General features: G+C 46.6%; 2 protein-coding genes across 3 annotated transcripts in view; both read left to right on the plus strand.

Moving 5' to 3' along the window:
- Window positions 1-11,523, plus strand: part of SPTA1 (spectrin alpha, erythrocytic 1) — a 61,691-nt gene extending 50,168 nt beyond the window's left edge. For both annotated transcript variants that reach the window (XM_038768341.1, XM_038768342.1), the window contains 9 exons: window positions 1,363-1,659; window positions 2,702-2,814; window positions 3,129-3,146; window positions 3,433-3,484; window positions 5,378-5,565; window positions 6,604-6,657; window positions 8,919-9,065; window positions 10,096-10,240; window positions 11,342-11,523. In XM_038768341.1, coding sequence (XP_038624269.1) covers window positions 1,363-1,659; window positions 2,702-2,814; window positions 3,129-3,146; window positions 3,433-3,484; window positions 5,378-5,565; window positions 6,604-6,657; window positions 8,919-9,065; window positions 10,096-10,240; window positions 11,342-11,467 — 1,140 coding nt within the window. In that variant the 3' untranslated portion in view covers window positions 11,468-11,523. The remainder of the gene's footprint in view (window positions 1-1,362; window positions 1,660-2,701; window positions 2,815-3,128; window positions 3,147-3,432; window positions 3,485-5,377; window positions 5,566-6,603; window positions 6,658-8,918; window positions 9,066-10,095; window positions 10,241-11,341) is intronic.
- An 8,931-nt stretch (window positions 11,524-20,454) lies between these two features.
- Window positions 20,455-21,393, plus strand: LOC119946978 (olfactory receptor 10K1-like). Its single transcript, XM_038768457.1, has one exon. It carries the CDS (start codon window positions 20,455-20,457, stop codon window positions 21,391-21,393), a length of 939 nt encoding a protein of 312 aa, XP_038624385.1.
- The last annotated feature ends 219 nt before the right edge of the window (window positions 21,394-21,612 follow it).

The following is a 21,612-nucleotide window of genomic DNA, read 5'->3' on the forward strand; positions in this document are numbered from 1 at the left end:
TGACCTTGTGAGGTTCAGTTTGGGTCTCGATTCTCAGTTCTCCCTGACCTTGAAAATGTTGTTTTGGTTTTCCATTCTCGGTTCTTTTTTGACCTCGAAAAGTATTGTTTTCGTTCTCTGTTCTTCGTTCTCTCTGGCCTTGGGTTGTAGTTCTTCATTCTTGGTTCTTTTTTGGCCTGGAAAGTACTGTTTTGGTTCTCCATTCTTGGTTCTCTCTGGCATTGGGTTCTTTTAGTTCTCCGTTCTCAGTTTTCTTCAGCTTTGAAACCATTGATTTGGGTCTTCATTTTTGGTTATCTCAGGCCTTGTAAGTGTTGTTTTGGTTCTCAATTCTCAGTTCTCTCTGACTTGTAGTGTTTTGGTTCTCCATTCTCATTTCTCTCTGTTTTGGTTCCCCGTTCTTGGTTCTCTCTGACCTTCTAAGTGGCAGCTCTCCATTCTCATTTCTCTCTGGCCTATAGGTGTTGTTTCGGTTCAGTCAATCAGTCATATTTATTGAGCGGTTTATTCTATGTTCACAGCCCTGTACTAAGAGCTGATTGCTAACTAGCACTGCATTACAGATAAAGAATTTATACTTTGTACAGAATCAAATGTGCTTGCTACTATTACTATAACTACTACTATCAAAGTGAATTGGGTGGATGGGTGAATGGATGGATGGGTGGGTGGTTGGATGGATGAGAGGGTGGATGGGTGATAGATAGGTAGGTGGAGATGGGTGGGTTGGGTAGGTGAATAAATGTATAGATGATGGATGAATGGATAATAGATGGATGATGGATGAATGGCAATAGATGGATGATGGATGGGTGGATGATGGATAGGTGGGTCGGGCTGGGTGGGTTGGGTTGGTGAATAAATGTATGGATGACGGATGGGTGAATGGACAGACGAGTGGGTGGACGGATGAAGGATAGGTGGGTGGGGATGGATGGGTTGGGTAAATGAATGAATGTATGAATTAATGATGGATGGATGATAGATGGATAGATGATGGGAGTCAGAAGGTCATGGGTTCTAATCCCAGCTCCACCACACATCTTCTGTGTGATTTTGGACAAATCGCTTCACTTCTCTGTGCCTCATTTACCTCATCAGTAAAATGGGGTTTGAGATTATGAACCCCACGTGGGAAAGGGACTGTGTCCAACCCGATTTGCTTGTATCCAAGTAAGCGCTTAACAAATACCACAACTGTTATTATTATGATGACGGATGGATGGGTGATAGATGGATGATGGATGAGTGGGTGGAAGGATAAGTGGGTGGATGGACAGATCAGCGGACCAATGGACCGGATTGAGGGGGACATTGGGGTCCCCTGACCTCAGCGTTTTCCCTCTTCCCCCTGCCCACGAGGCGGAAGAGCTGTTCCTGGAGTATGCCCAGCGGGCGTCGGCCTTCAACCACTGGTGTGAGCACATGGAGGAGGATCTGACAGAGCCGGTGCACTGCACATCCCTGGAAGAGTTCCGCCAACTGCAGGCCGAGCACGAGGCCCTGCTGGCCACCCTGGGGCCGGCCCAGGCCGACTTTGAACGTCTGGTGGAGCTGGATGAGGAGATCAAAGCCCTGAACCTGACGGCCAGCCCCTACACCTGGTTCACCATCGAACTGCTCGAGTCCATCTGGAAACATCTGCCAGTCATTATCAAGGTCCGTCACCTGGCACGGCAACCTTGAGCAGTAGAGCCCAGGCCTGGGAGTCAGGACCATCTGGGTTCTAATTCTGACTTCACCACTTGTCTTCTGTGTGACCTTGGGCAAGTCATTTCACTTCTCTGGGCCTCAAGTACCTCATCTGTAAAATGGGGATTAAGACTGAGCTCCATGAGAAACAGGGACTGTGTCCAACCTGATTAGATTGTATCCACCCTAGCGCTCAGTACAGTGCCTGGAACATAGTAAGCACTTACCAAATACCAGAATTATTATTATTATTTATTTGGCACTTGCTCTGTGCCCAGCATTGTGCTAAGTGCACAGGGTCTACACATGCTGACTGGCTTGGATTCAGTCCCCATCCCCCATGAGGCTCTCAGTCTGTAAGAGAGACAGAGGGATCAGGGATTCCAACCCCATTTCACAGAGTGGGAAACCGAAGCGCAGAGAGGTGAAGTAACTGACCCAAGGTCACCCAATAGCCTGGTGCCAAAGCCAGGGGTAGCATCAGTCAATTAATAAATGGTATTTGTTGAACACTTACTATGTGCAAAGCACTGTACTAAGCACTTGGGAGAGTACAATACAACAGTTAGCAGACACTTTCCCTGCTCACAATGAGCTGACAGTCTAAAGGGATCCATGGCTCCCAGTTCTGTACTTTTTCCACTAGGCCCCACTGTGTCTCACTTACTGAACAAACCACTGAGTGGATTCCTTGGATGTTTAGGGAGTAATGAGAGGGATTTAGGTTAGATTGGAGCACTGGACTCCTCTGTGCTGGAGCTACCCTGGATACACCTGCCTCTGCTCTCACTTGATCTTGCTCTTACTCTCAGATCTTGTTCTCAATCTCTCTCTCTCTCCTTCTCTTGCTCTCTCCCTCTTTTCTCTCTCCTCTTTCCCCTGTCTTCTTCCTCTCCCTCCCTCTCTCTCCTTTTCTCTCCCTCTTTCCCTTCCTCACTCTCCCTCCCTCCCCCTGGAGTTGCACACAGAGGATTTGTCCCTCCTGTGAGGCTTCTTGTTTGGTTTTCAGGAGCACGAGGAAGAGCTACAGCGAGAGGAGAAGAGGCAGCTTAAAAACAATGAGATGTGCCAGGAGTTCGAGCAACTGGCCAGCGCTTTCTTCCAATGGATTCAGGAGACCAGGTACAGGAAGCCAAGGACAGAGGAGACAGGGAAGCAGAGGAGAGAAGTGAAAGGGAAGCCAAATAGAGGCCCAGGCCAGGCTTCTGTGAGATCACTAGGAGAAGGGGCTTAGGGGCAGGCCTAAAGTGCTGGAAATGAGCAGCTACAAGCCACTGGGCAAGTGGACATGTGAACTTTGGTGTAGTCTGACCCTGGTACAGCAGGGGAGGGGAAAACTGTCTAAGATTTCTGCAGTTTAAGAATGATTGAAAATGGTTCTAATGCATCTTCTGCCTCCTCTATTCCTCGCCTGGCTCCTGGATTCCCTGGCCCAGGGCCTACTTTCTGGATGGGTGAGTGCATTTTATTTTATCTGAAATGGCGTTGCTAGATCATATATTTCCTTATCTTTTCCCTCTCCTCACTATGGGGAGAAGGAGGGCCTGGGCTGTCAGCAGGAGGTTGGAGGTTAGGGCAAGTACTCTGGACCAAGGTGGGAAGGGATCCAAGAAACAGAGAAGTGATGCACTTGCAGACAAGGAATCTGAAATTTGTTGGGTGTGGGGCTTTGGGCTTGAATGGAATTTGTGCCAACAGGTAAGATGGTGAGGTGATAGGCTGTTTTATATCTCCCTGTAGCTCCCTGCTCAAGGAAACAGGAACTTTGGAGTCACAGCTGGAAGCTAATAAAGTGAGTGTGTTGAGCTTCAGCTCAGTTCTGGAGGTATTTGCTGGAGTAAGGTGGGGAAAGACAGCGATGGGTGTCCTCGAATCTGGGGATGGAAGGGACTCTGGGGAGGCCATGTGGTCCAGTCCCCTGCCTCCTACGGCTCCAGGATCACCCCATAACTTCTGCTCCTGTCTGCTTTGTTCTCCCCTCTCTGACTTGGCTGCATCTTCCCTCTTTGGACAGTAAGCTCATTGTGAGCAGGGAATGTGTCTGTTATGTTGTTATACTGTACTGTCTCAAGTGCTCTGCACACAGTAAGACTCAGTAAATATAATTGATTGATTGATTGGTGTTCTGGCCAAGTGGAGGCGTTGCAGAGAGGAGGGTGACAAGGGACCAGAGGTCCAGGCCGTGGGAAAAGTACCTACTACTTTTAGTCAGTCTGAGTTTCTCATTGCACTGCCCACTGCCCCACCTCTGCTCCATATTTTGATCCACTTTTATTCTTTATCCCATTAATATAAGCCTGATCCTTCCCATCAGTCACCTCTGGAATTTATGGATCTATTTATGCCCATCCTCAAACCTTGTGAATCCAGCTGGACAGTCAACTTACTCTTATTCCTCTGCTTGAAGATATTCTTAGGTCCATCTCCACCATTAGAATGGAAGCCCCTTGTCAGCAAGGACCGTATGTAATGGTCCTGATGAACTTCCTGTTGAATCCTTATTTTTCCCCTGCAGTCGCTCTAACAATCAATCAGTGGTACTTACTGAGCACTTACTGGGTGTCTGCACTGGACTAAATGCTTTGGAAAATGCAATACAATAGAGTTGATAAATGAAATCCTTGTCCTTAAGGAGCTTACAGTCTACAGGGGAACTTACAGTCTATGCTTTGTGAATAGTTTCTGTCTGTTATTCATTCATTCATTCAATCGTATTTATTGAGCACTTACTGTGTGCAGAGCACTGTACTAAGCGCCTGGGAAGTACAAGTTGGTAACATATAGAGACGGTCCCTACCCAACAGCGGGCTCACAGTCTAGAAGTGGAAGTCCCTCTATGGCAGTGAGCAATCATCCTAAAATTAATTAATGATAATTAATTATCATTGTATATGTTCAATTATCATTGTATCATGGTATATGTTCATTGTTTTCTGTGTGCTGGAGTTGATACAAAGTAATCGGGCCAAGCCCTAGACTAATCAATCAATCATTGACATTCATTGAGTGCTTACCAGATACAGAGCACTGTACTAAGCACCTGGAAGAGCCTAATTCAGGAAAGTGGACAGATATGTTCCCTGCCTACAAGGAGCTTACAGTTTAGAGGGGAAGGCAGACATTAAATAAATAAGCCCTTGAGGTCGTGTGATCTAGTCCCCTTATTACAAGGTAATCAGATTGTCATCATCATCGTCATCAACATCAATGGTATTTATTGATTTCTTACAGTGTGCAGAGCACTGTACTAAGCACTTGGGAGAGGGCAACATAACAGAGTAGGCAGACACATTGCATGCCCACAATGAGCTTACAGTCTAGAGGGGTAGACAGGCATTAATACAAATAGATAAGACAAGGTAATTGGGTCATCATCATCATCAATAGTACTCATTGAACGTTTACTGTGTGTAGAGCACTGTACTAAGCACTTGGGAGAGGACAATACAATAGAGTGGGTAGACACATTCCCTGCCCATAGCAAGCTTGCAGTCTAGAGGGGGAAACAGATATTAATAGAAGTGAATAAGCACTAGGGTCGGATGTGGGGAAAGTGTTTCCTGCCTCCCGAGCACTCAATACGGCCCACGGCGCTCAGTAGGTACCTAATCAGTGCTGTCCATAGAACAGAGCTTGGCACGCTTAACAACTACTGTCATAATTATTATTATTATTATTACTGCAGAGGAAGCAGAAGGAGATCCAGGTGATGAAGCGACAGCTGACAAAGATCGAGGACCTAGGGGAGTCCATGGAGGAGGCCCTGATCTTGGACATCAAATACAGCACCATTGGGCTGGCTCAGCAGTGGGACCAGTTACATGAACTGGGAATGAGGATGCAGCACAATTTGGAACAGCAAATCCAAGCCAGGTGTGGGGCAGGGAAGGATGCCCTTGCATTTTCAGGGAGGGAGGGCTGCAGAGACACCTGGTGGGAGCAGTGACTAGGAGAGGTGAGGGGTTCGAGTCTCAGCTCCCCCACTGGTGTGCTGTGTGACCTTAGGCAGCCCATTTGAACTCTCTGATGAGTCTTAGTTATCCAGGTGGGGACTGTTCTTTTGCCCCTGGCTTTCTTAAAACTGTTTTGGGGGGAACACTGGTCCCAAGGAATAAGCAGAAAATCAATCAATCAATCAATCAATCAATCAATCAATCGTATTTATTGAGCGCTTACTGTGTGCAGAGCACTGTACTAAGCGCTTGGGAAGTACAAGTTGGCAACATATAGAGGCAGTCCCTACCCAACAGTGGGCTCACAGTCTAAAAGGGGGAGACAGTGAACAAAACCAAACATACTAACAAAATAAAATAAATAGAATAGAGATGTACAAGTAAAATAAATAAATAAATAGAGTAATAAATATGTACAAACATATATACATATATACAGAAAACAGATTCCTGTCCATAAGCATCACGCCTGCTGACCCAGGACCATAACTGCTAATATCCACCATGGCACCTATTGGCCTCTTGGATGGAAAGATCAATCAATCATATTAATTAAGTGCTTACTATGTGAAGAGCATTGAACTGATTGCACGAGAGAGTACAGTACAACAGACACATTACCTGTCCATACAAGTTTACAGTCTAGAAGGGGAAACAGATGTTAACATGAATAAATAGATTATGGATCTAGACATAAACCCCGTGGGACTGAGTCGGGGAGTGGTGGAGAAAGGGAGCAAATCAGGTGACACAGAAGGGAGTGGGAGAAAATAAAAATATCATTATAGGATAGCAAAGTATGATGGTGGCCTGAAAACCAGACAGTCCATGGAGAACATAGGTTGGGGGCGGGATGAAAGTTGAGTGTCCATCACGAAGGTCACTGGTGAGCCTGGAGCCCTCAAGGATAAGATTTGCCAGCTTTCTCACTAATGACTCGACCTTGTCTTCTCTCCAGGAACACCATCGGAGTGAGCGAGGAGACACTGATGGAGTTCAGCACGGCGTACAAGTGAGTGCCAGCCTTTCCAGAGGAATGGTGGAAAGTCAGGGGAGAGGAGGGAGTCTCAGTCTGATAATACACCACCATCTCTCTGTATTTGGATGTTCTCAAAACTGTCATCCATGCTGTACCAAGGATCAGCAACAGGACAAGAATCCTGATCTGGTGTATTGGAAGGCTGGGTGGGAGAAGGGTGGGCTGGGAGTCGTTGGGTGGGCTGGAAAGCCATTTGGTGGGCTGGGAAACCATTGATTGGGTTGAGGAAACTACGGGTGAGCTGGGCAGCCATTGAGTGAGTTGCAGAGCTGTTCAATGGGCTGAGGAAATATTGGGTGGATTGGGGAGCCACTGGTTGGCTGGAGAAACATCGGGTGGTTTGGAGAATCATTGAATGGGCTGAGGAAAATTTAGGTGGGCTGGGGAGCCATTGATTGAATTGACTGGGTGGACTGGGAAGCCATTGATTGGGATGAGGAGCCGTTGGATGGGCTGGGAAGCCATTGTTTGGAATGAGGAAACTTTGGGTGAGTTGGAGAGCCACTGGGTGGGGTGAGGAACCGTAGAATTTCCTGGGAAGCCACTGGTTGTGCTGACAAGTTATTGGGTGAGCTGATGAAACTTTGAGTGAACTGGGGAGCCATTGATTGGGATGAAGAAACTTTGGGTGAGCTGGGCATCCACTGAATGGGCTGAGGAAACCATTGGAGATTCTAATTTCCAAGCTTATTGTATAGGAGCAGAAATCCAGTCAAGACCTTCCTGGATGCCCGACCTTTGGCCTTTCCCTCTATAGGAACCAGGACTGGGCTCCTGTTACATCCCAATAAGGCCTATCAAGGGCAAGAGTGTTCTTGACTCAGCTTTACCGATGGAATAAATCACGATATTCAATATTACAGTAAGGAAACATTTATTGGCATAGAGAAAACACCAATAGTAAAGGATCCTGTTTCTATTAAAGCCCTCAACCCAGGGACAGTGAGATCTCTGGCACCATAAAGCCCTCAATCCAGGATCTTCGAAAATTTCCTACTGAGGAATGATCAGTCCCAAGTCAATATTCAGTCTGAGTGTAGGCTTAAGGTAAACACGAGTGTCCCCATTTAAAAGGTCTCCTGATATAATAATAATGGCATTTGTTAAGCACTTACTATGTGCAAAGCACTGTTCTAAGCGCTGGGGAGGTTACAAGGTGATCAGGTTGTCCCACGGGGGGCTCACAGTCTTAATCCCCATTTTACAGATGAGGTAACTGAAGCCCAGAGAAGTTCAGTGACTTGTCCAAAGTCACACAGCTGACAACTGGCGGAGCCGGGGTTTGAACCCACGACCTCTGACTCCAAAGCCCGGGCTCTTTCCATTAGAGGCGTGCTGCTTCTCTGATATCCGGGCTGTCTATATCTTCCATTCGGATATCATCGACCAGCCAAGTATGGACTGAGACCAGAGCGGGCATCCCCGTTTAAAAGGTCTCCTTCTGCCTGGGCTGTCTCTGTCATCCTTTCAGATAACAGAGAGCAACAGCATAGGCGTTTCCCCCTAGCCTTTATAGTATGCTTGTTGATCGTTACATTTAGCTTCTTCCATATAACGGCCCTTATCTACTAATTACAGTTCAACTGCCTTCTGGTCTTAGAAGACACCTCACCCATACCCCTACAGGTGTGCCAACATGTAAGTCTTAGCTTGGAGCCTATCTGTCTGGACCACCAGGAAGCAATATGTGGAAGGGCATAAAGTTTAACATGGTGTTTACACGAGTTGCAAACTGCACACTTCAACTACTCAAAGGCCTTTATTTGCCCTATTCAGGTGATCTTGGGCAAGTCACTTCACTTCTCTGTGCCTCAGTTACCCCATATGCAAAATGAGGATTAAGACATTGAGCCTTATGTGGGACAGGGACTGTGTCCAACCCAATTATCTTGGATCTACCCCAGCGCTTAGTAAGTTCTTAACAAGAACCATGAAAAAAAGTGAGTACTCAATAAATGTTGCTGCTACAACGATTGTGCTCTCAAGAGGTTAGTACAGTGTTCCACCCACAGGAGGCGCTCAGTATAAGTCATGGATTCATTAATTCAATTGTATTTATTGAACACTTATTGGATGCAAAGCACTGTACTACACACTTAGGAGAGTATAACAATAAATAGACACATTCCCTGCCACATCAAGCTTACATGGATGGACAGATTGATTTACTAACTCTGCATCGGTGGGTTGAAGACGTAAGCTTCTCCATGAATAGCCTTGTGCTTCCCTTTCAGACACTTCGATGAGAATTTAACGGGTCACCTGAGCCACAAAGATTTTAAGTCCTGCCTACGGGGGCTCAACTACTACCTACCCATGGTGGAAGATGATGAACCCCAGCCCAAGTTTGAGAAGTTCCTGGACGCTGTTGATCCTGACAGGTTTGGGAGGATGCTGTGGGGGGAGTTGGATGATGCGGGAAAGAGAGTATCTGTCTGGGAGTCGGAAGACTTGAGTTCGAGTCACAATTCTGCCACGTGCCTGCCGAGTGACCTTGGGCAAGTCACTGAACCTCTCTGTGCCTCTGTTTCCTTCCCCTGTAAAATGGGGCTGATTCCCACCTCTCCGTACCTCAAAGGGATGTACCTCAATATCAAAGGGATGTAGGGAGGACAAAAGTGAGAATAAAACTGTAAAAGATCTTGAAAGTCAAGTGTGATCAGTGTGGCCTATTGGAAAGAGCCCGGGCCTAGGAGTCAGAGGACATGGGTTCTAATCCTGGTTCTGCCATGTACCTACTGTGTGACCTTAGGCAAGTCACTCACTTCTCTGTGCCTCAGTTCTCTCATCTGCAAAATGGAGATTCAATACTTGCTCTCCCTCCTACTTAGATGGCGAGCCCTGTGTGGGACAGGGACTGTGTCTGCCCTGATTATATTGTGTCTTTCTCAGAACTTAGAACAGTACTTGGCACATAGTAAACACTTAAACAAATACTACAATTATTATTATTATTATACTAATCAAAATTGTGGGAGAATTGTAATTCTAGGTAGTTTGGAGAGGGCCCAGAAAGAAGAAGAAGAAAAGGACAAAGGAGTTGGGCACGTTCAGCCTTGAGAAGATAAGTTTGAGGGAAAATAGAGAAGCAGTGTTGCCTAATGGATAGACCCCGGGCCTGGGAGTCAGAAAGACCAGGGTTCTACCATTTGCTCTGCCCACTCTGCCATTTGCCTGCTGTGTGACTTTGGGCAAATCACTTAACTTCTCTGTGCCTCAGTTATCTCATCTGTAAAATGGGGATTAAGACTGTGAGCCCTACGTGGGACATGGACTGTGTCCAACATGATTAACTTGTATCTACCCCAGTGCCTGGCACATAGTAAATGCTTAATGAATACCATAAAAATAGTGCAAGTGGAGACAAGTGTGTGAAATATGTGAAGGGTGCTGCTGCCTGTTCCCTGACAGGAAGGGGTACGTGTCCCTCGAAGACTACACCTCCTTCCTGATAGACAAGGAGTCTGAAAATATCAAGACCAGCGATGAGATCGAGGCGGGCTTCCACGCTCTGTCAGAAGGGAAGCCGTACATTACCAAAGAGGAGCTGAAACAGGTAAGGGAGGATGGATGGATGGTTGGTGAGAAATTCTACACCAACAGGATCTCCCTTCTACTTAGACTGTGAGCCCCATGCGGGATAGGGACTGTATCCAACTAATTCACTTGTACCTACCCCAGAGCTTAGAACAGTGTTTGACAAAGTAAGAGCTTAACAAATAACATTAAAAAAAAATCAATCAATCCAAGAGCAGTATTGGCCAGTGCAGCAGAAGAAAGACTATTGAGAAGCAGCATGGCACATTGGATAGAACTCGGGCCTGGGAATCAGAAGGTCATGGGTTTTAATGCTGGCTCTGCCACTTGATTGCTATGTGGCCTTGGGCAAGTCACTAAGCTACTCTGTGCCTCAGTTGCCGCATCTGTAAAATGGGGATTAAGACTGTGAGCCCCATGAGGGACTGGACTATGTCCCAGCTGATCAGACAATTGAATTTATTGAGCGCTTCCTGTATGCAGAGCAGTATACTATATATAAGATCATATGTATGTATATATGTATGTATATATACAGTGTAACAATCAATAAACAGACACATTCCCTGCCCACGATGAGCTTAGAATCTGGAGGGGGAGACAGACAGTAATATAAATGAATTACAGTTATGTACACAAGTGCTGTGGGGCTGCAGGGTTCGGGGGAGAGGGATGAACAAAGGGAGCAAGTTAGGGTGACACAGAAGGGAGTGGGAGAAGAGGACAGTAAGGCTTATCTACCCCAGTGCTTAGAAGAGTGCCTGGCACATAGTAAGCACTTAACAAGTATGAACAACAACAACAACAGAAAGAGTAAAATGAGCACTTAATTGGGGAAGACACTGGGATCCACATGATCAGCTGACCCACCCCATTTGGGATGGAGGGTGGGACTCAGTTTACCTCTCTCTGGGAACTACTGAGAAGGGGGTTTGATGATTCTCTCCAGGGCTTAGTATGAGGCTGTAGGAAGAGTGAGTAGTACAGTGCTCAATAAATACTTTCGAATGAATGAACAAACCCCCAAGGGCAATGGGCGATGGGTTGACCATGGAGGGGGCCAACTCTGACAGTAGTCGGCTCTCTCTCTCTCTCCCGGGCCATGTCCTTCCCTCTCCAGAGCCTGACGCCTGAGCAGGCGGAATTCTGCATCTCCCACATGCAGCCGTATGTGGACACGCGGGGCCGTGGACACGTGGCCGGCTATGACTATGTCGGCTTCACCCAGGAGTTCTTCGGGAAGTGACGGAGCCCTTGGCCTGGAGACGGCCCTCAGTGGGACGGCGGAATGTGGGGGGGAGTCTTGGGGAGAGAAGGAAGGGGGAGCCGCAGGGTGGGGGGGAGGGGGCACAGGTGTGAGGTCATCTAGCTAAGCTGGGCTTCAATGTCTCTGCAGTGAACCAAGAGGAATTGTGTCCTTGTGTGAATTAAAATGCTTCTGGTCCAGACTAAAGTTTGTTCATTCCTGGATGATTTTTTTTAAGGTATTTGTTCAGCTCTTACTATGGGCCAGGCTCTGTATTAAGTGCTATGGTAGATCAATCAGCCGATGGTATTGATTGAGCATTTACTGGGTGAAGAGAACTGTACTAAGTGCTTGGGAGAGGGCAGTACAACAGAGTTGGTAAAACTGGTAAATACAAGGTTGGACCCAATCCATGTCCCACCTTAATCCCCATTTTACAGATCAGGGAACGGAGGCCCAAAGAAGTGAAGTGACTTGCCCAAGGTCACATAGCAGACTGGTGCTGGAGGCAGAATTAGAACCCAGTTCTTTCTGACTCCCAGACTTGTGCTCTATCCACTAGGCCATGCTGCTTCTCTAAGAAAAAAAATCTCAGCTGAGCGGCTTAGTCGAAAGACATGGGCCTGGGAATCAGAGAACCTATCAGTGATATTTCCTGAGCATTTTACTAAGCACTGTACTAAAATGGGGATTAAGACTGTGAGCCCCATGTGGGGTGTGAACTGTGTCCAACCTGATTACCTTGTATCTACACCACTGCTTAGAACAGTGCCTGACACACAGTGAGCACTTCAATAATGCTATAAAACATTAAAACAAGCAACAAACAATTCATCAGCCCTGGGAGTTCCTGTTCCTGCCCTAGGGGCCCCAAGGAGAAGTAGGCTGGCTGCCCTGGTCAACTTCTCTTCTGTTGCTCTACCTTCCTCCCTCCCCCTGGATGCAGGTGGCAGGGGGAGAGGGGTCAAGGGGACCAATTAGTATGCTTCCAGGGATTCCAGCAGGATTGAAGTTTCCCAAGAGGGGAACAATATTTAGGAGGAAGCACGTGTGATCTATGGAGGGGGCTGGGATCCATGCTCTGGAGGAAGCAGATATGATCTGTACAGAGAGCTAGGAACCATTCATTCAGTCGGTCAGTCATTTATTGAGCCCTTATATTGTGCAGAGCACTCCGCTAACTGCTTGGAAGTGTACAATATAACAATGAACAGACACATTACCTGCCCACAATGAACCATTTCTACTGTGTGACCTTGGGAAAGTCACTTAACTTCTCTGGGCCTCAGTTACCTCATCTGTAAAATGAGGATTAAGAGTGTGAGCCCCATATGGGACAGGGACTGTGTCTAACTTGATTGACTTATATTTGCCCCAGTGCTTAGAATAGTGCTTGGCGCACAGTAAGTGTTTAGCAAGTACCATTAATAATAATGATAGTTATTATTATTATTAGAAGGAAGCCAATGGAATCTGCGGAAGGGGCTGGGAACCATGTTGTGAAGGCAATTTCATGGCTTGTCAGCATGTCTTCCTCCCTAGTTTTAAAAATGGTATTTGTTAAGCAAGCAAATGGATTTTAGAGCAAATTAAACCAAGTGGTCTTTGGAAGGCCAAATGACTTGACTTAGATTGGCATAGTTTGGACACATAATTAGGAGGACTAATTCTCTGGAGAAGACACTAATGCAAGGAAAAGTCCAGGGAAAATGTAGAAGAGGCAGACCAGCAGCTAGATGGATAGAGACCATAACAACGATAACGGAAGAACCATTAGAAAGGTTGCAGATATGGCAGAAGACAGGACGTTCTGGAGAAAGTATATCCATGGAGTCACTATGAATCATAAAACGACTCAATGGCACTTATTAATAATAATTTGTTAAGCACTTACTATGTGCCAGACACTGTACTGAGTGTTGGGGTAGTTACAATCAGGTTGGACACAGTTCACGTCCCACATGGGGCTCAAAATCTTAATTCCCATTTTACAGATGAGGGAGCTGAGGTACAGTGAAGCAACTTGCCCAAGGTAACACAGCAGATGAGTGGCAGAGGCGGAATTAGAACCCAGGTCTTTCTGCCTCCATTAGGCCACAGTGTCAGTCAAGTCAATGTTATATTGTACTTCTCTGGGCCTCACTTCCCTCATTTGAACAATGGGGATTAAGACTGTGAGCTCTATGTGGGACAGGGACTGTGTCCAACCTGATTAGCCTGTATCTACCTTAGCGCTTATAGTACCCGGAACATAGTAATCGCTTAACAAATAACATGAAAAAAACCAGTTAGTTTCCAGTTTGAGAAACTGGAACGTGAATATCATGCTACAGAGGATCCTGGTGGATCCAGAGGATCCTGTGCTTCAGTTACCTCATCTGTAAAATGGGGATGAAGACTGTGAGCCCCCCATGGGACAACCTGATAATAATAATAATAATAATGATGGTATTTGTTAAGCACTTACTATGTGCAAAACACTCTTCTAAGCACTGAGGGGGATACAAGGTGATCAGGTTGTCCCACGTGGGGCTCACAGCCTTCATCCCCATTTTACAGATGAGGGAACTGAGGCCCAGAGAAGTTAAGTGACTTGCCCAAAGTCACACAGCTGACAATTGGCAGAGCTGGGATTTGAACCCATGACCTCTGACTCCAAAGCCCGTGCTCTTTCCACTGAGCCACACTTGTCTGCTGTGCCCTTGTAACCCCCCCCAGCACTTTGAACAGTGCTTTGCACATAGTAAGCATTTGATAAATGCCATTATTATTATTATTATTATCATAGCACAATGCTTGACATGGCTGTGCTTAACAAATGCCCCCATTAAAACTAAAATGACAATTATTTAAGACCCCAAAGGGCGAAATTGCAAAAATAATTTCCAGAGATATGCCCGATCAAGGGAGAAACAGAAGGAGATCCTGTGGTAATCTAAGGAGATAGTTGGGTTAAAATTGTCAGTTGTGTGACTTTGGGCAAGTCACTTCACTTCTCTGTGCCTCAGTTACCTCATCCGTAAAATGGGGATTAAGACTGTGAGCCCCACGCGGAACAACCTGATCACCTTGTATCCTCCCCAGTGCCTAGGACAGTGCTTTGCACATAGTAAGCACTTAACAAATGCCATTATTATTATTATTAAATCAGGAAAGACTTCCTGGAGGAGAACAGGTGCTATGAAGGAGTTAGGGATAAGGGGACAGACACCGCCTGACAGAGAGGAGTGGGGAGAGCAGCTCAGAGAGGACATGAACCAGGGAATGGGGGAGGGAGATGGGCCATTCAACCTGTCTCAGTGGAGCCCAGAGCTGGAACTAAGGTTGATAACAATGCCGGTTGGGGAAGATGTGTGACTCTCCTTCGGCTTTACCATGAACTTTGCTTCTAATTGGAGCCTCAGAAAAGTCTCCATGGGACCAGTCCCAGTTCCCCCAGATGATAGAAGCCCCCCTCCCCTCTTAATGAAGTCCCATGGGAACCCCACCCCCTGCCACCAACCTTGCTAAAATCTGTCTCCCTTTTGCTCCACTGGAAATGCTGAGGCAACAGAGAAGGGGTTTGGTTTCCACCAGATCCTGCTGTATGCCACAGCTCCCCAAACCCTCTGTCCACACCACTGAAATCTGTCCATATTCCCCTTAAAGTCATCCCCTTTCTGCACTCTGCCCTGAAGTGGGAAGGTATGAAAGGCAGCGTGTTCAGAACCTGAACTTTGGCCCCCCAGCTGCCCACTGGGGTTAACCATCTTGCTCACAGCGTATCTGGCAGTAAAGCGCAAAAATGGTGGAGAAAGAAGTCAGGGATATGAAGATCCTGCCTCCGGAGGCCCGGACAGCTTGTCACCACGTTAAACTCCAGTGTGATCCTGCTGTGAGGATGAGGATAAGCAGTTGGATTTAGGTAACTAGGATTTCTCTAAGGCAAAGTGACTTTCTGTTCAAAGTGTGCTACGCTCCAGTATGTGATGTTTGAGTTCTCCCTTTCTGGTCAACCAGTTTTATTTGTTAAGCATTTTAATATGTCAGAAATTGTTCTAAGTACTAGGATAGATGCAAGTTTATCAGGTTGGACACAATCCCTGTCCCACGTAGGGCTAACAGGCTAAGAAGGAGGGAAAACAGGCACCGAGTCTCCATTTTACATAGAAGGAAACTGAGGCACAGAGAAGTGAAGTGACTTGCCCAAGGTCACACAGCAGACAAGTGTCAGAACTGGAATTGGAACCCAGTTCCTCTGACTCCCAGGCCTGTCATATTTTCTCTTGGTCACCCAGTTTCCCAATGTTTTCCCCTTTCAATAAAGCAATCAATGGTATTTATTGAGCACTTACTATGTGCAGAGCAATGTACCAAGTGCTTGGGGGAGCACAATACCACAGACTTAGTAGACATGTTCCATGCCCACTGGAAGATTCCCAGGACCTTAGACAAGGGACACTTATCACCAGGAGAAGCAGCACTGTCCAGTGGAAAGAATATAGGCATAGGAGTCAGAAGACCTGGGTTCTAATCCCAGTTCTGCCAAATGCTTGCTATGTAACCATGGACAGGTCACTTAACTTCTCTGTGCCTCTGTTCTCCTGTTCTCCCTCCTAGTTAGACTGTGAGACCCTTGTGGGACAGGACCTGTGTTCAACCTGATGAACTTCCTGGCACATAGTAAGCACTTAACAAATATCATTTTCTAAAAAATGCTTGACACATAAGTAAGCACTTATTATACCATAATAATAATGGCGTGTGAGTCCCTTATACTGTTTCTCCAGTCAGTCTGTCAGTCATATTTATTGAGTGCTAACTGTGTGCAGAGCATTGTACAAAACACTAGGGAGAGTATAATATAACAATATAACAGACACATTCCCTGTCCACGATGAGTTTACAGTCTACAGTACTATTACAACTGCTACTCCTACTGCTGTTGCTACTGCTACTACTACTATGAATCTAAGAAACATCTTTTTGAACCTGTTTTCTAGGATAGCAATGACTGGGGGATCTCCTCTGTAACCCCACCTCCCCCTGCCACCGAAGAAAAGTCCCCCCTCTCCCCACAGGGTGTTTGGAGAGGTACCAGACTGTACTAGATTGTAAACCTATTGTGGGCAGGGAACATGTCTACCAATTTTGCTATAATGTCCTTTCCCAGGTGTTTAGTACTGTGCTCTGCACAGTGTAAGCACTCAATAAATATGATTGATTGATTACCAGGGAGAGGGACAAATTTGGGGGGTCAACTAGCCACCCAGTTCCTTCTTTCTGCCCTTCCCAGAGTTGATTTAAGCAGCTCAGGGAAGTCCTCATTCCTCAGACGGCTCTTTCTTGGAGTTTAGAGGCAGGGACCTGAGAAGGCAAGGCTCTGCAAAAAAGTTGTGTGTGTGTGCCTTAGATTAGGTGAGTCTTGAAATGGTGCAGATAACAATTGTACACACCCGAGTATCTGTAATAGTAATAATTATGGCATTTCATTCATTCAATTGTATTTACTGAGCACTGACTGCGTGCACAGCACTTTACTGAGTGCTTAAGTGTATACTAAGCATATTTGTTAAGAGCTTACTATGTGCCAGGAACTGTTCTAAGCGCTGGGTTAGTTACAACATAATAGGGTTGGATACAGTCCCTATCCCACATAGGGCTCACAGTCTTAATCCCCATTTTACAAATGAGGGAACTGAGACACAGAGAAGTTAAGTGACTTGCTCAAGGTCACACAGTAAACAAGTGGCAGAGCAGGAATTAAGACCTGTATGTACCTGAATGAATTTGTAAGGGTGCATGGGTAGCAATAATGACATTTATGAAGCACTTAGGGTGTGCTGAGCACTGTACTAAGCTCTGGGAAGAATACACCTGTGAAAAGCAGGAAGCAGAATGAGGAGCAAGGAGCAGGTGGGAGAGATTTCAGCTCAAAGGGAAGAGGGCTAGGGGAAAGACCAGTGGCTGAAATGAGCATTTGGAATCTGACTTGCTTCTATTCCCTGGCTCTCCTTCCTCTCACTTTTCCTCCCTGTCTCACCTGCTCTATTTGTCGTTGTTAAATTCCAGAACCAAAGGAATTCTGGGGATAATTGGGAATCACCTGTAAGGCTGTGCACTCTTGAGAACAAGAAGTGGGAGTTATATTTTGTCTGGAATTTGTCCAATGTAGACAACAGAATCAGCATATGTATGTGCACATACCAATGCACACATACACAGGTGTTTAGAACAAAAGCATATTGGATCATAGGCTTAGTACAGTGTTCTGCATCCAGTAAGTGCTCAATAAACACCATTATTGGATTTATGGATTGAATGGTCCATCTTGTCCAAGGACAACTTAGCTCTCTAGAATGTAAGCTCCCCTCTAGACTGTAAGCTTATTGTGGACAGGGAATATGTTGATTTATTGTTATACTGGACTCTCCCAAGCGCTTAGTACAGTGCTCTGCACACAGATAGTGCTCAATAAATATGATTGACGGACTGACTGGGAGACATACGACTGCCTGATTGGAGTTGTACCTTCCCACAAACCCTGCTTTGCCTTCTGTTGGGCTTCATCACCATTAATTTCCCAACACTGATCATTAGCCAAGGCATAGTCAACATGATTGGCAGGCTGATCCATGGGAGGAGATATTAGGATTCTTTTTAGACAATGTCATTTCCTTGTCATTTCCTATTATTGTCTATCATTCCCATCATTTTCATATTCCCATCATTCCCTTTTCTGTTCAGTTCCATCATTCCAATTTCCCACCTTTCTGATCCCAAAGTGACCTTCCACCTTACTCTGCTCAGAACATTGGTGGGATGAGATGGTTCAATTTGACTACAAATCTCCATGGATTGATTTTTCAGAAACGCCAAGGGTGGCTTGGGATGTAGGAATGTGGTTAATATGTGGGTGGACTGAGGGCTCATTGCATATTGGATTTTACCCAACAGGTTTCCTGGAATGGACAGAGAAAAATAGCCACTTCTATGGGCCCGGGAGAGGATTTACAGAAGGAAAATGGCTGATGGTATTCAAGAATCTTCATCCTGAGCCAAAGGAATCCTTAATAAGACTTCCTCACTTCTCTCCCTTTTCTCCCATTTTTATTTAATTTTTTCCTCTCCCACTGTCCTTTCTCTCCCCTTCCCTTCACCTCCCCCTCTCTGCCCCTCCCCCTTCTCTGTCCCTCCCCCCACCTTGCATGTCCCCTGTCTTTTTTCCATTTTTAATTTATTTGTTTCTTTCCCTCCTTTCTCTCCCTCTTTCTCTTCCCCTTCCTCCCACTTTTCTGTCTCCATTCCCCCCCTCGCTTCCCTTTTCTCCCTTACAGTCATTCATTTATTAAGTGCTTACTGTGTGCAGAACTCCGTGCTAAGCACTTGGAAAAGTACAATACAACAATAAAAAGTGACAATTCCTGCCCACAACGAGCTCACAGTCTAGAAGGGGGGAGATAGAAATCAATGCAAATAAACAGACTTCAATACAAATAAATAAAATTATAGATATATATACAAACACTGTGGGTCTGGGATGGAAGGAAGAGTAAAGGGAACAAGTCAGGGTGACACAGAAGGAAGTGGGACATGAGGAAAAGTGGAGCTTAGTCTGGGAAGGCCTCTTGGAGGAGATGTGCCTTCAATAAGGTTTTGAAGGGGGGAAGAGTAATTGGCGGATTTGAGGAGAAGGGCCAGAGGCAGGACGTGGGTCGGGGTTCGGTGGTGAGACAGGTGAGATGGAGGCACAGTAAGAAGGTTAGCACCAGAGGAGTGAAGTGTATGGGCTGTGTTGTAGAAGGAGAGAAGCAAGGTGAGGTAGGAGGAGGCAAGGTGGTGGAGTGTTTTAAAGCCAGTTGTGAGGAGTTTGATATGGAGGTGGATAAACAACCACAGGAGATTTTTGAGGAGTGGGCGGTGATATGTCCTGAATGTTTCTGTAGAAAGATGATCCGGGCAACGGAGTGAAGTATGAACTGCAGTGGGGAGAGGCAGAAGGTTGGGAGGTCAGCAAGGAGACTGATGCAATAATCTAGGCAGGATAGGATGAGTGATTGTGTTACATCCCTCTCTCCCTCTCTTTTCTCCCTTTTTAATTTGTTTGCTCCTCTTCCCTCCCTTCCCTCTCTTTTTCTCTCCTCCCTCCCCATCCCTTCCCCTCCTTCTTTCTGCCCTTTCCCTCCCTAACATCCCTTTCTCCTCCTTCCTCCCTTTTCATTTTGTTTGTTTCTCTTTCCCTCCCTTTTTCTCCCCACCTTCCCTGCTGCCCCCCCCCACCCCGATCCCTAGCCCTCCCTCTTTCCTCCCTTCTTTTTAATAGTATGTTTTAAGTGCTTACTATGGGCCAGGCACAGCACAACCATGGATACCCAGGGCTTAGTACAGGGTCTGGCATGTAGTAAGTGCTTAACAAATACCATGAAAAAAATACCAAGCACTGGGGTAGATAAAGACAGTTAGATTAGACACAGACCATGCCTCAGGTGGGGCTCACAGTCCTTATCTCCATTTTATTGAAGCAGTAACTGAGGCCTAGAGAAGCAAAGTGACTTGCCCAAGGTCACTTAGTCACTTGGAGCAGTAGCATAGCCTAGTGGATAGAACCCAACCTAGGAGTCAGAAGGACCTGGGTTCTAATCCCATCTCCACCACTTGTCTGCTGTGTTACCTTGGGCATGTCACTTAACTTCTGTGGGCCTCAGTTCCCTCATCTATAAAAATGGGGATTAAGAATGTGGGACAAGGACTGTGCCCAACCCGATTATCTTGTGTCTGCCCCAACACTTAGAACAGTGTCTGGCACATAATAAGCACTTAAAAATACCACAATTATCATTATTATTATTGTCACCCAGAAGACAAGTGGCAGAGTCAGAATTAGAACCCAGGTCCTTCTGACTTCCAGGCCTGAGCTGTATCCGCTAGACCATGCTGCTGCTTCTTTCTCTCACTCTCTTTTTCCCAACTCCATCTCCCTTAACTCTGGCCACAGACCTGCCCCCACCATGTTCAGAGACAATCACACCATCATGAGTGAATTCATCCTCCTTGGCTTCTCCCACCTCGGGCATAGTCAACGACTCCTCTTCGGACTGTTCCTGCCACTCTACCTGGTCACCTTGGGGGCCAACGCGGTGATCGTAACCACCATTGTGCTGGACCGTCACCTCCATGTGCCAATGTACTTCTTCCTGGCCACGCTGTCCTGCTCTGAAACTCTGTACACTCTGGTCATCATCCCCAAGGCTCTGGTCGACCTGCTGGCCCAGCACCGGGCCATTACTGTCACCGGCTGTGCCTTCCAGATGGGCTCCTTTCTCTTCTTGGGCTGCTCCCACTCCTTCCTCCTGGCTGCCATGGGCTTTGACCGCTATGTGGCTATTTGCAAACCCCTCAACTATGCCAGGCTGATGACCAGGGGGGTCTGCATGGTCCTGGTGGCAGCTGCCTCCTCCTGTGGCTCCACGGTCTCCCTGGTGGTCACCTTCCTCATCTTTGGGTCCCCTGGACCCTCTTACGGTTGGCTCCAACACTTCTTCTGTGACATCCCGCCGGTCCTGAAGGCGACCTTGCCTCCTGGCTCCCCACGGCGGGGGGTCATCCTGGCCCTCGGGGCCCTGGTCCTGGTCATCCCACTCTTCCTGATTGCGGCCTCCTATGCCCGTATTGTTGCTACCATCTTGAAGATCCCCTCATCTGGGGGGAGAGTAAAGCCCTTCTCCACTTGCGCCTCCCACCTCATCGTGGTTACCATCCACTACACCTGCGCCTCCTTCATCTACCTGAGGCCTGGAGCCGGAGACTCCTCTGGCAGGGATGCCCTGGTGTCCGTCACCTACACCGTCATGACGCCTCTCCTCAATCCTGTCATTTACAGCTTGAGGAACAGGGAGTTCAAAGCGGCCCTGAAGAGAGTCTTTGAGAGGATATTTTGCCCTGTCTGACTTTAAAACTTTTGGGGTAGGATATTTTTTAATTGTGGTAAACTCTTTCATTCATTCAATCGAATTTATTGAGTGCTATTCTGTACTGGGCACTTGTATTGTACTCTCCCAAGCGCTTAGTACACCTCCGTACACAGTAAGCATTCAATAAATATGACTGAATGAATGAGAGCACAATATAACAATAAACAGACACATTCCCTGCTCACAACGAGCAGT

The sequence above is a fragment of the Tachyglossus aculeatus genome, chromosome Y4, assembly GCF_015852505.1.
Source record: "Tachyglossus aculeatus isolate mTacAcu1 chromosome Y4, mTacAcu1.pri, whole genome shotgun sequence".
Taxonomy (NCBI): domain Eukaryota; kingdom Metazoa; phylum Chordata; class Mammalia; order Monotremata; family Tachyglossidae; genus Tachyglossus; species Tachyglossus aculeatus.

Bases quoted from the DNA above. Each gene is read 5' to 3' on its own strand.
- LOC119946978 (XM_038768457.1), top strand. From the start codon at position 20,455: ATGTTCAGAGACAATCACACCATCATGAGTGAATTCATCCTCCTTGGC.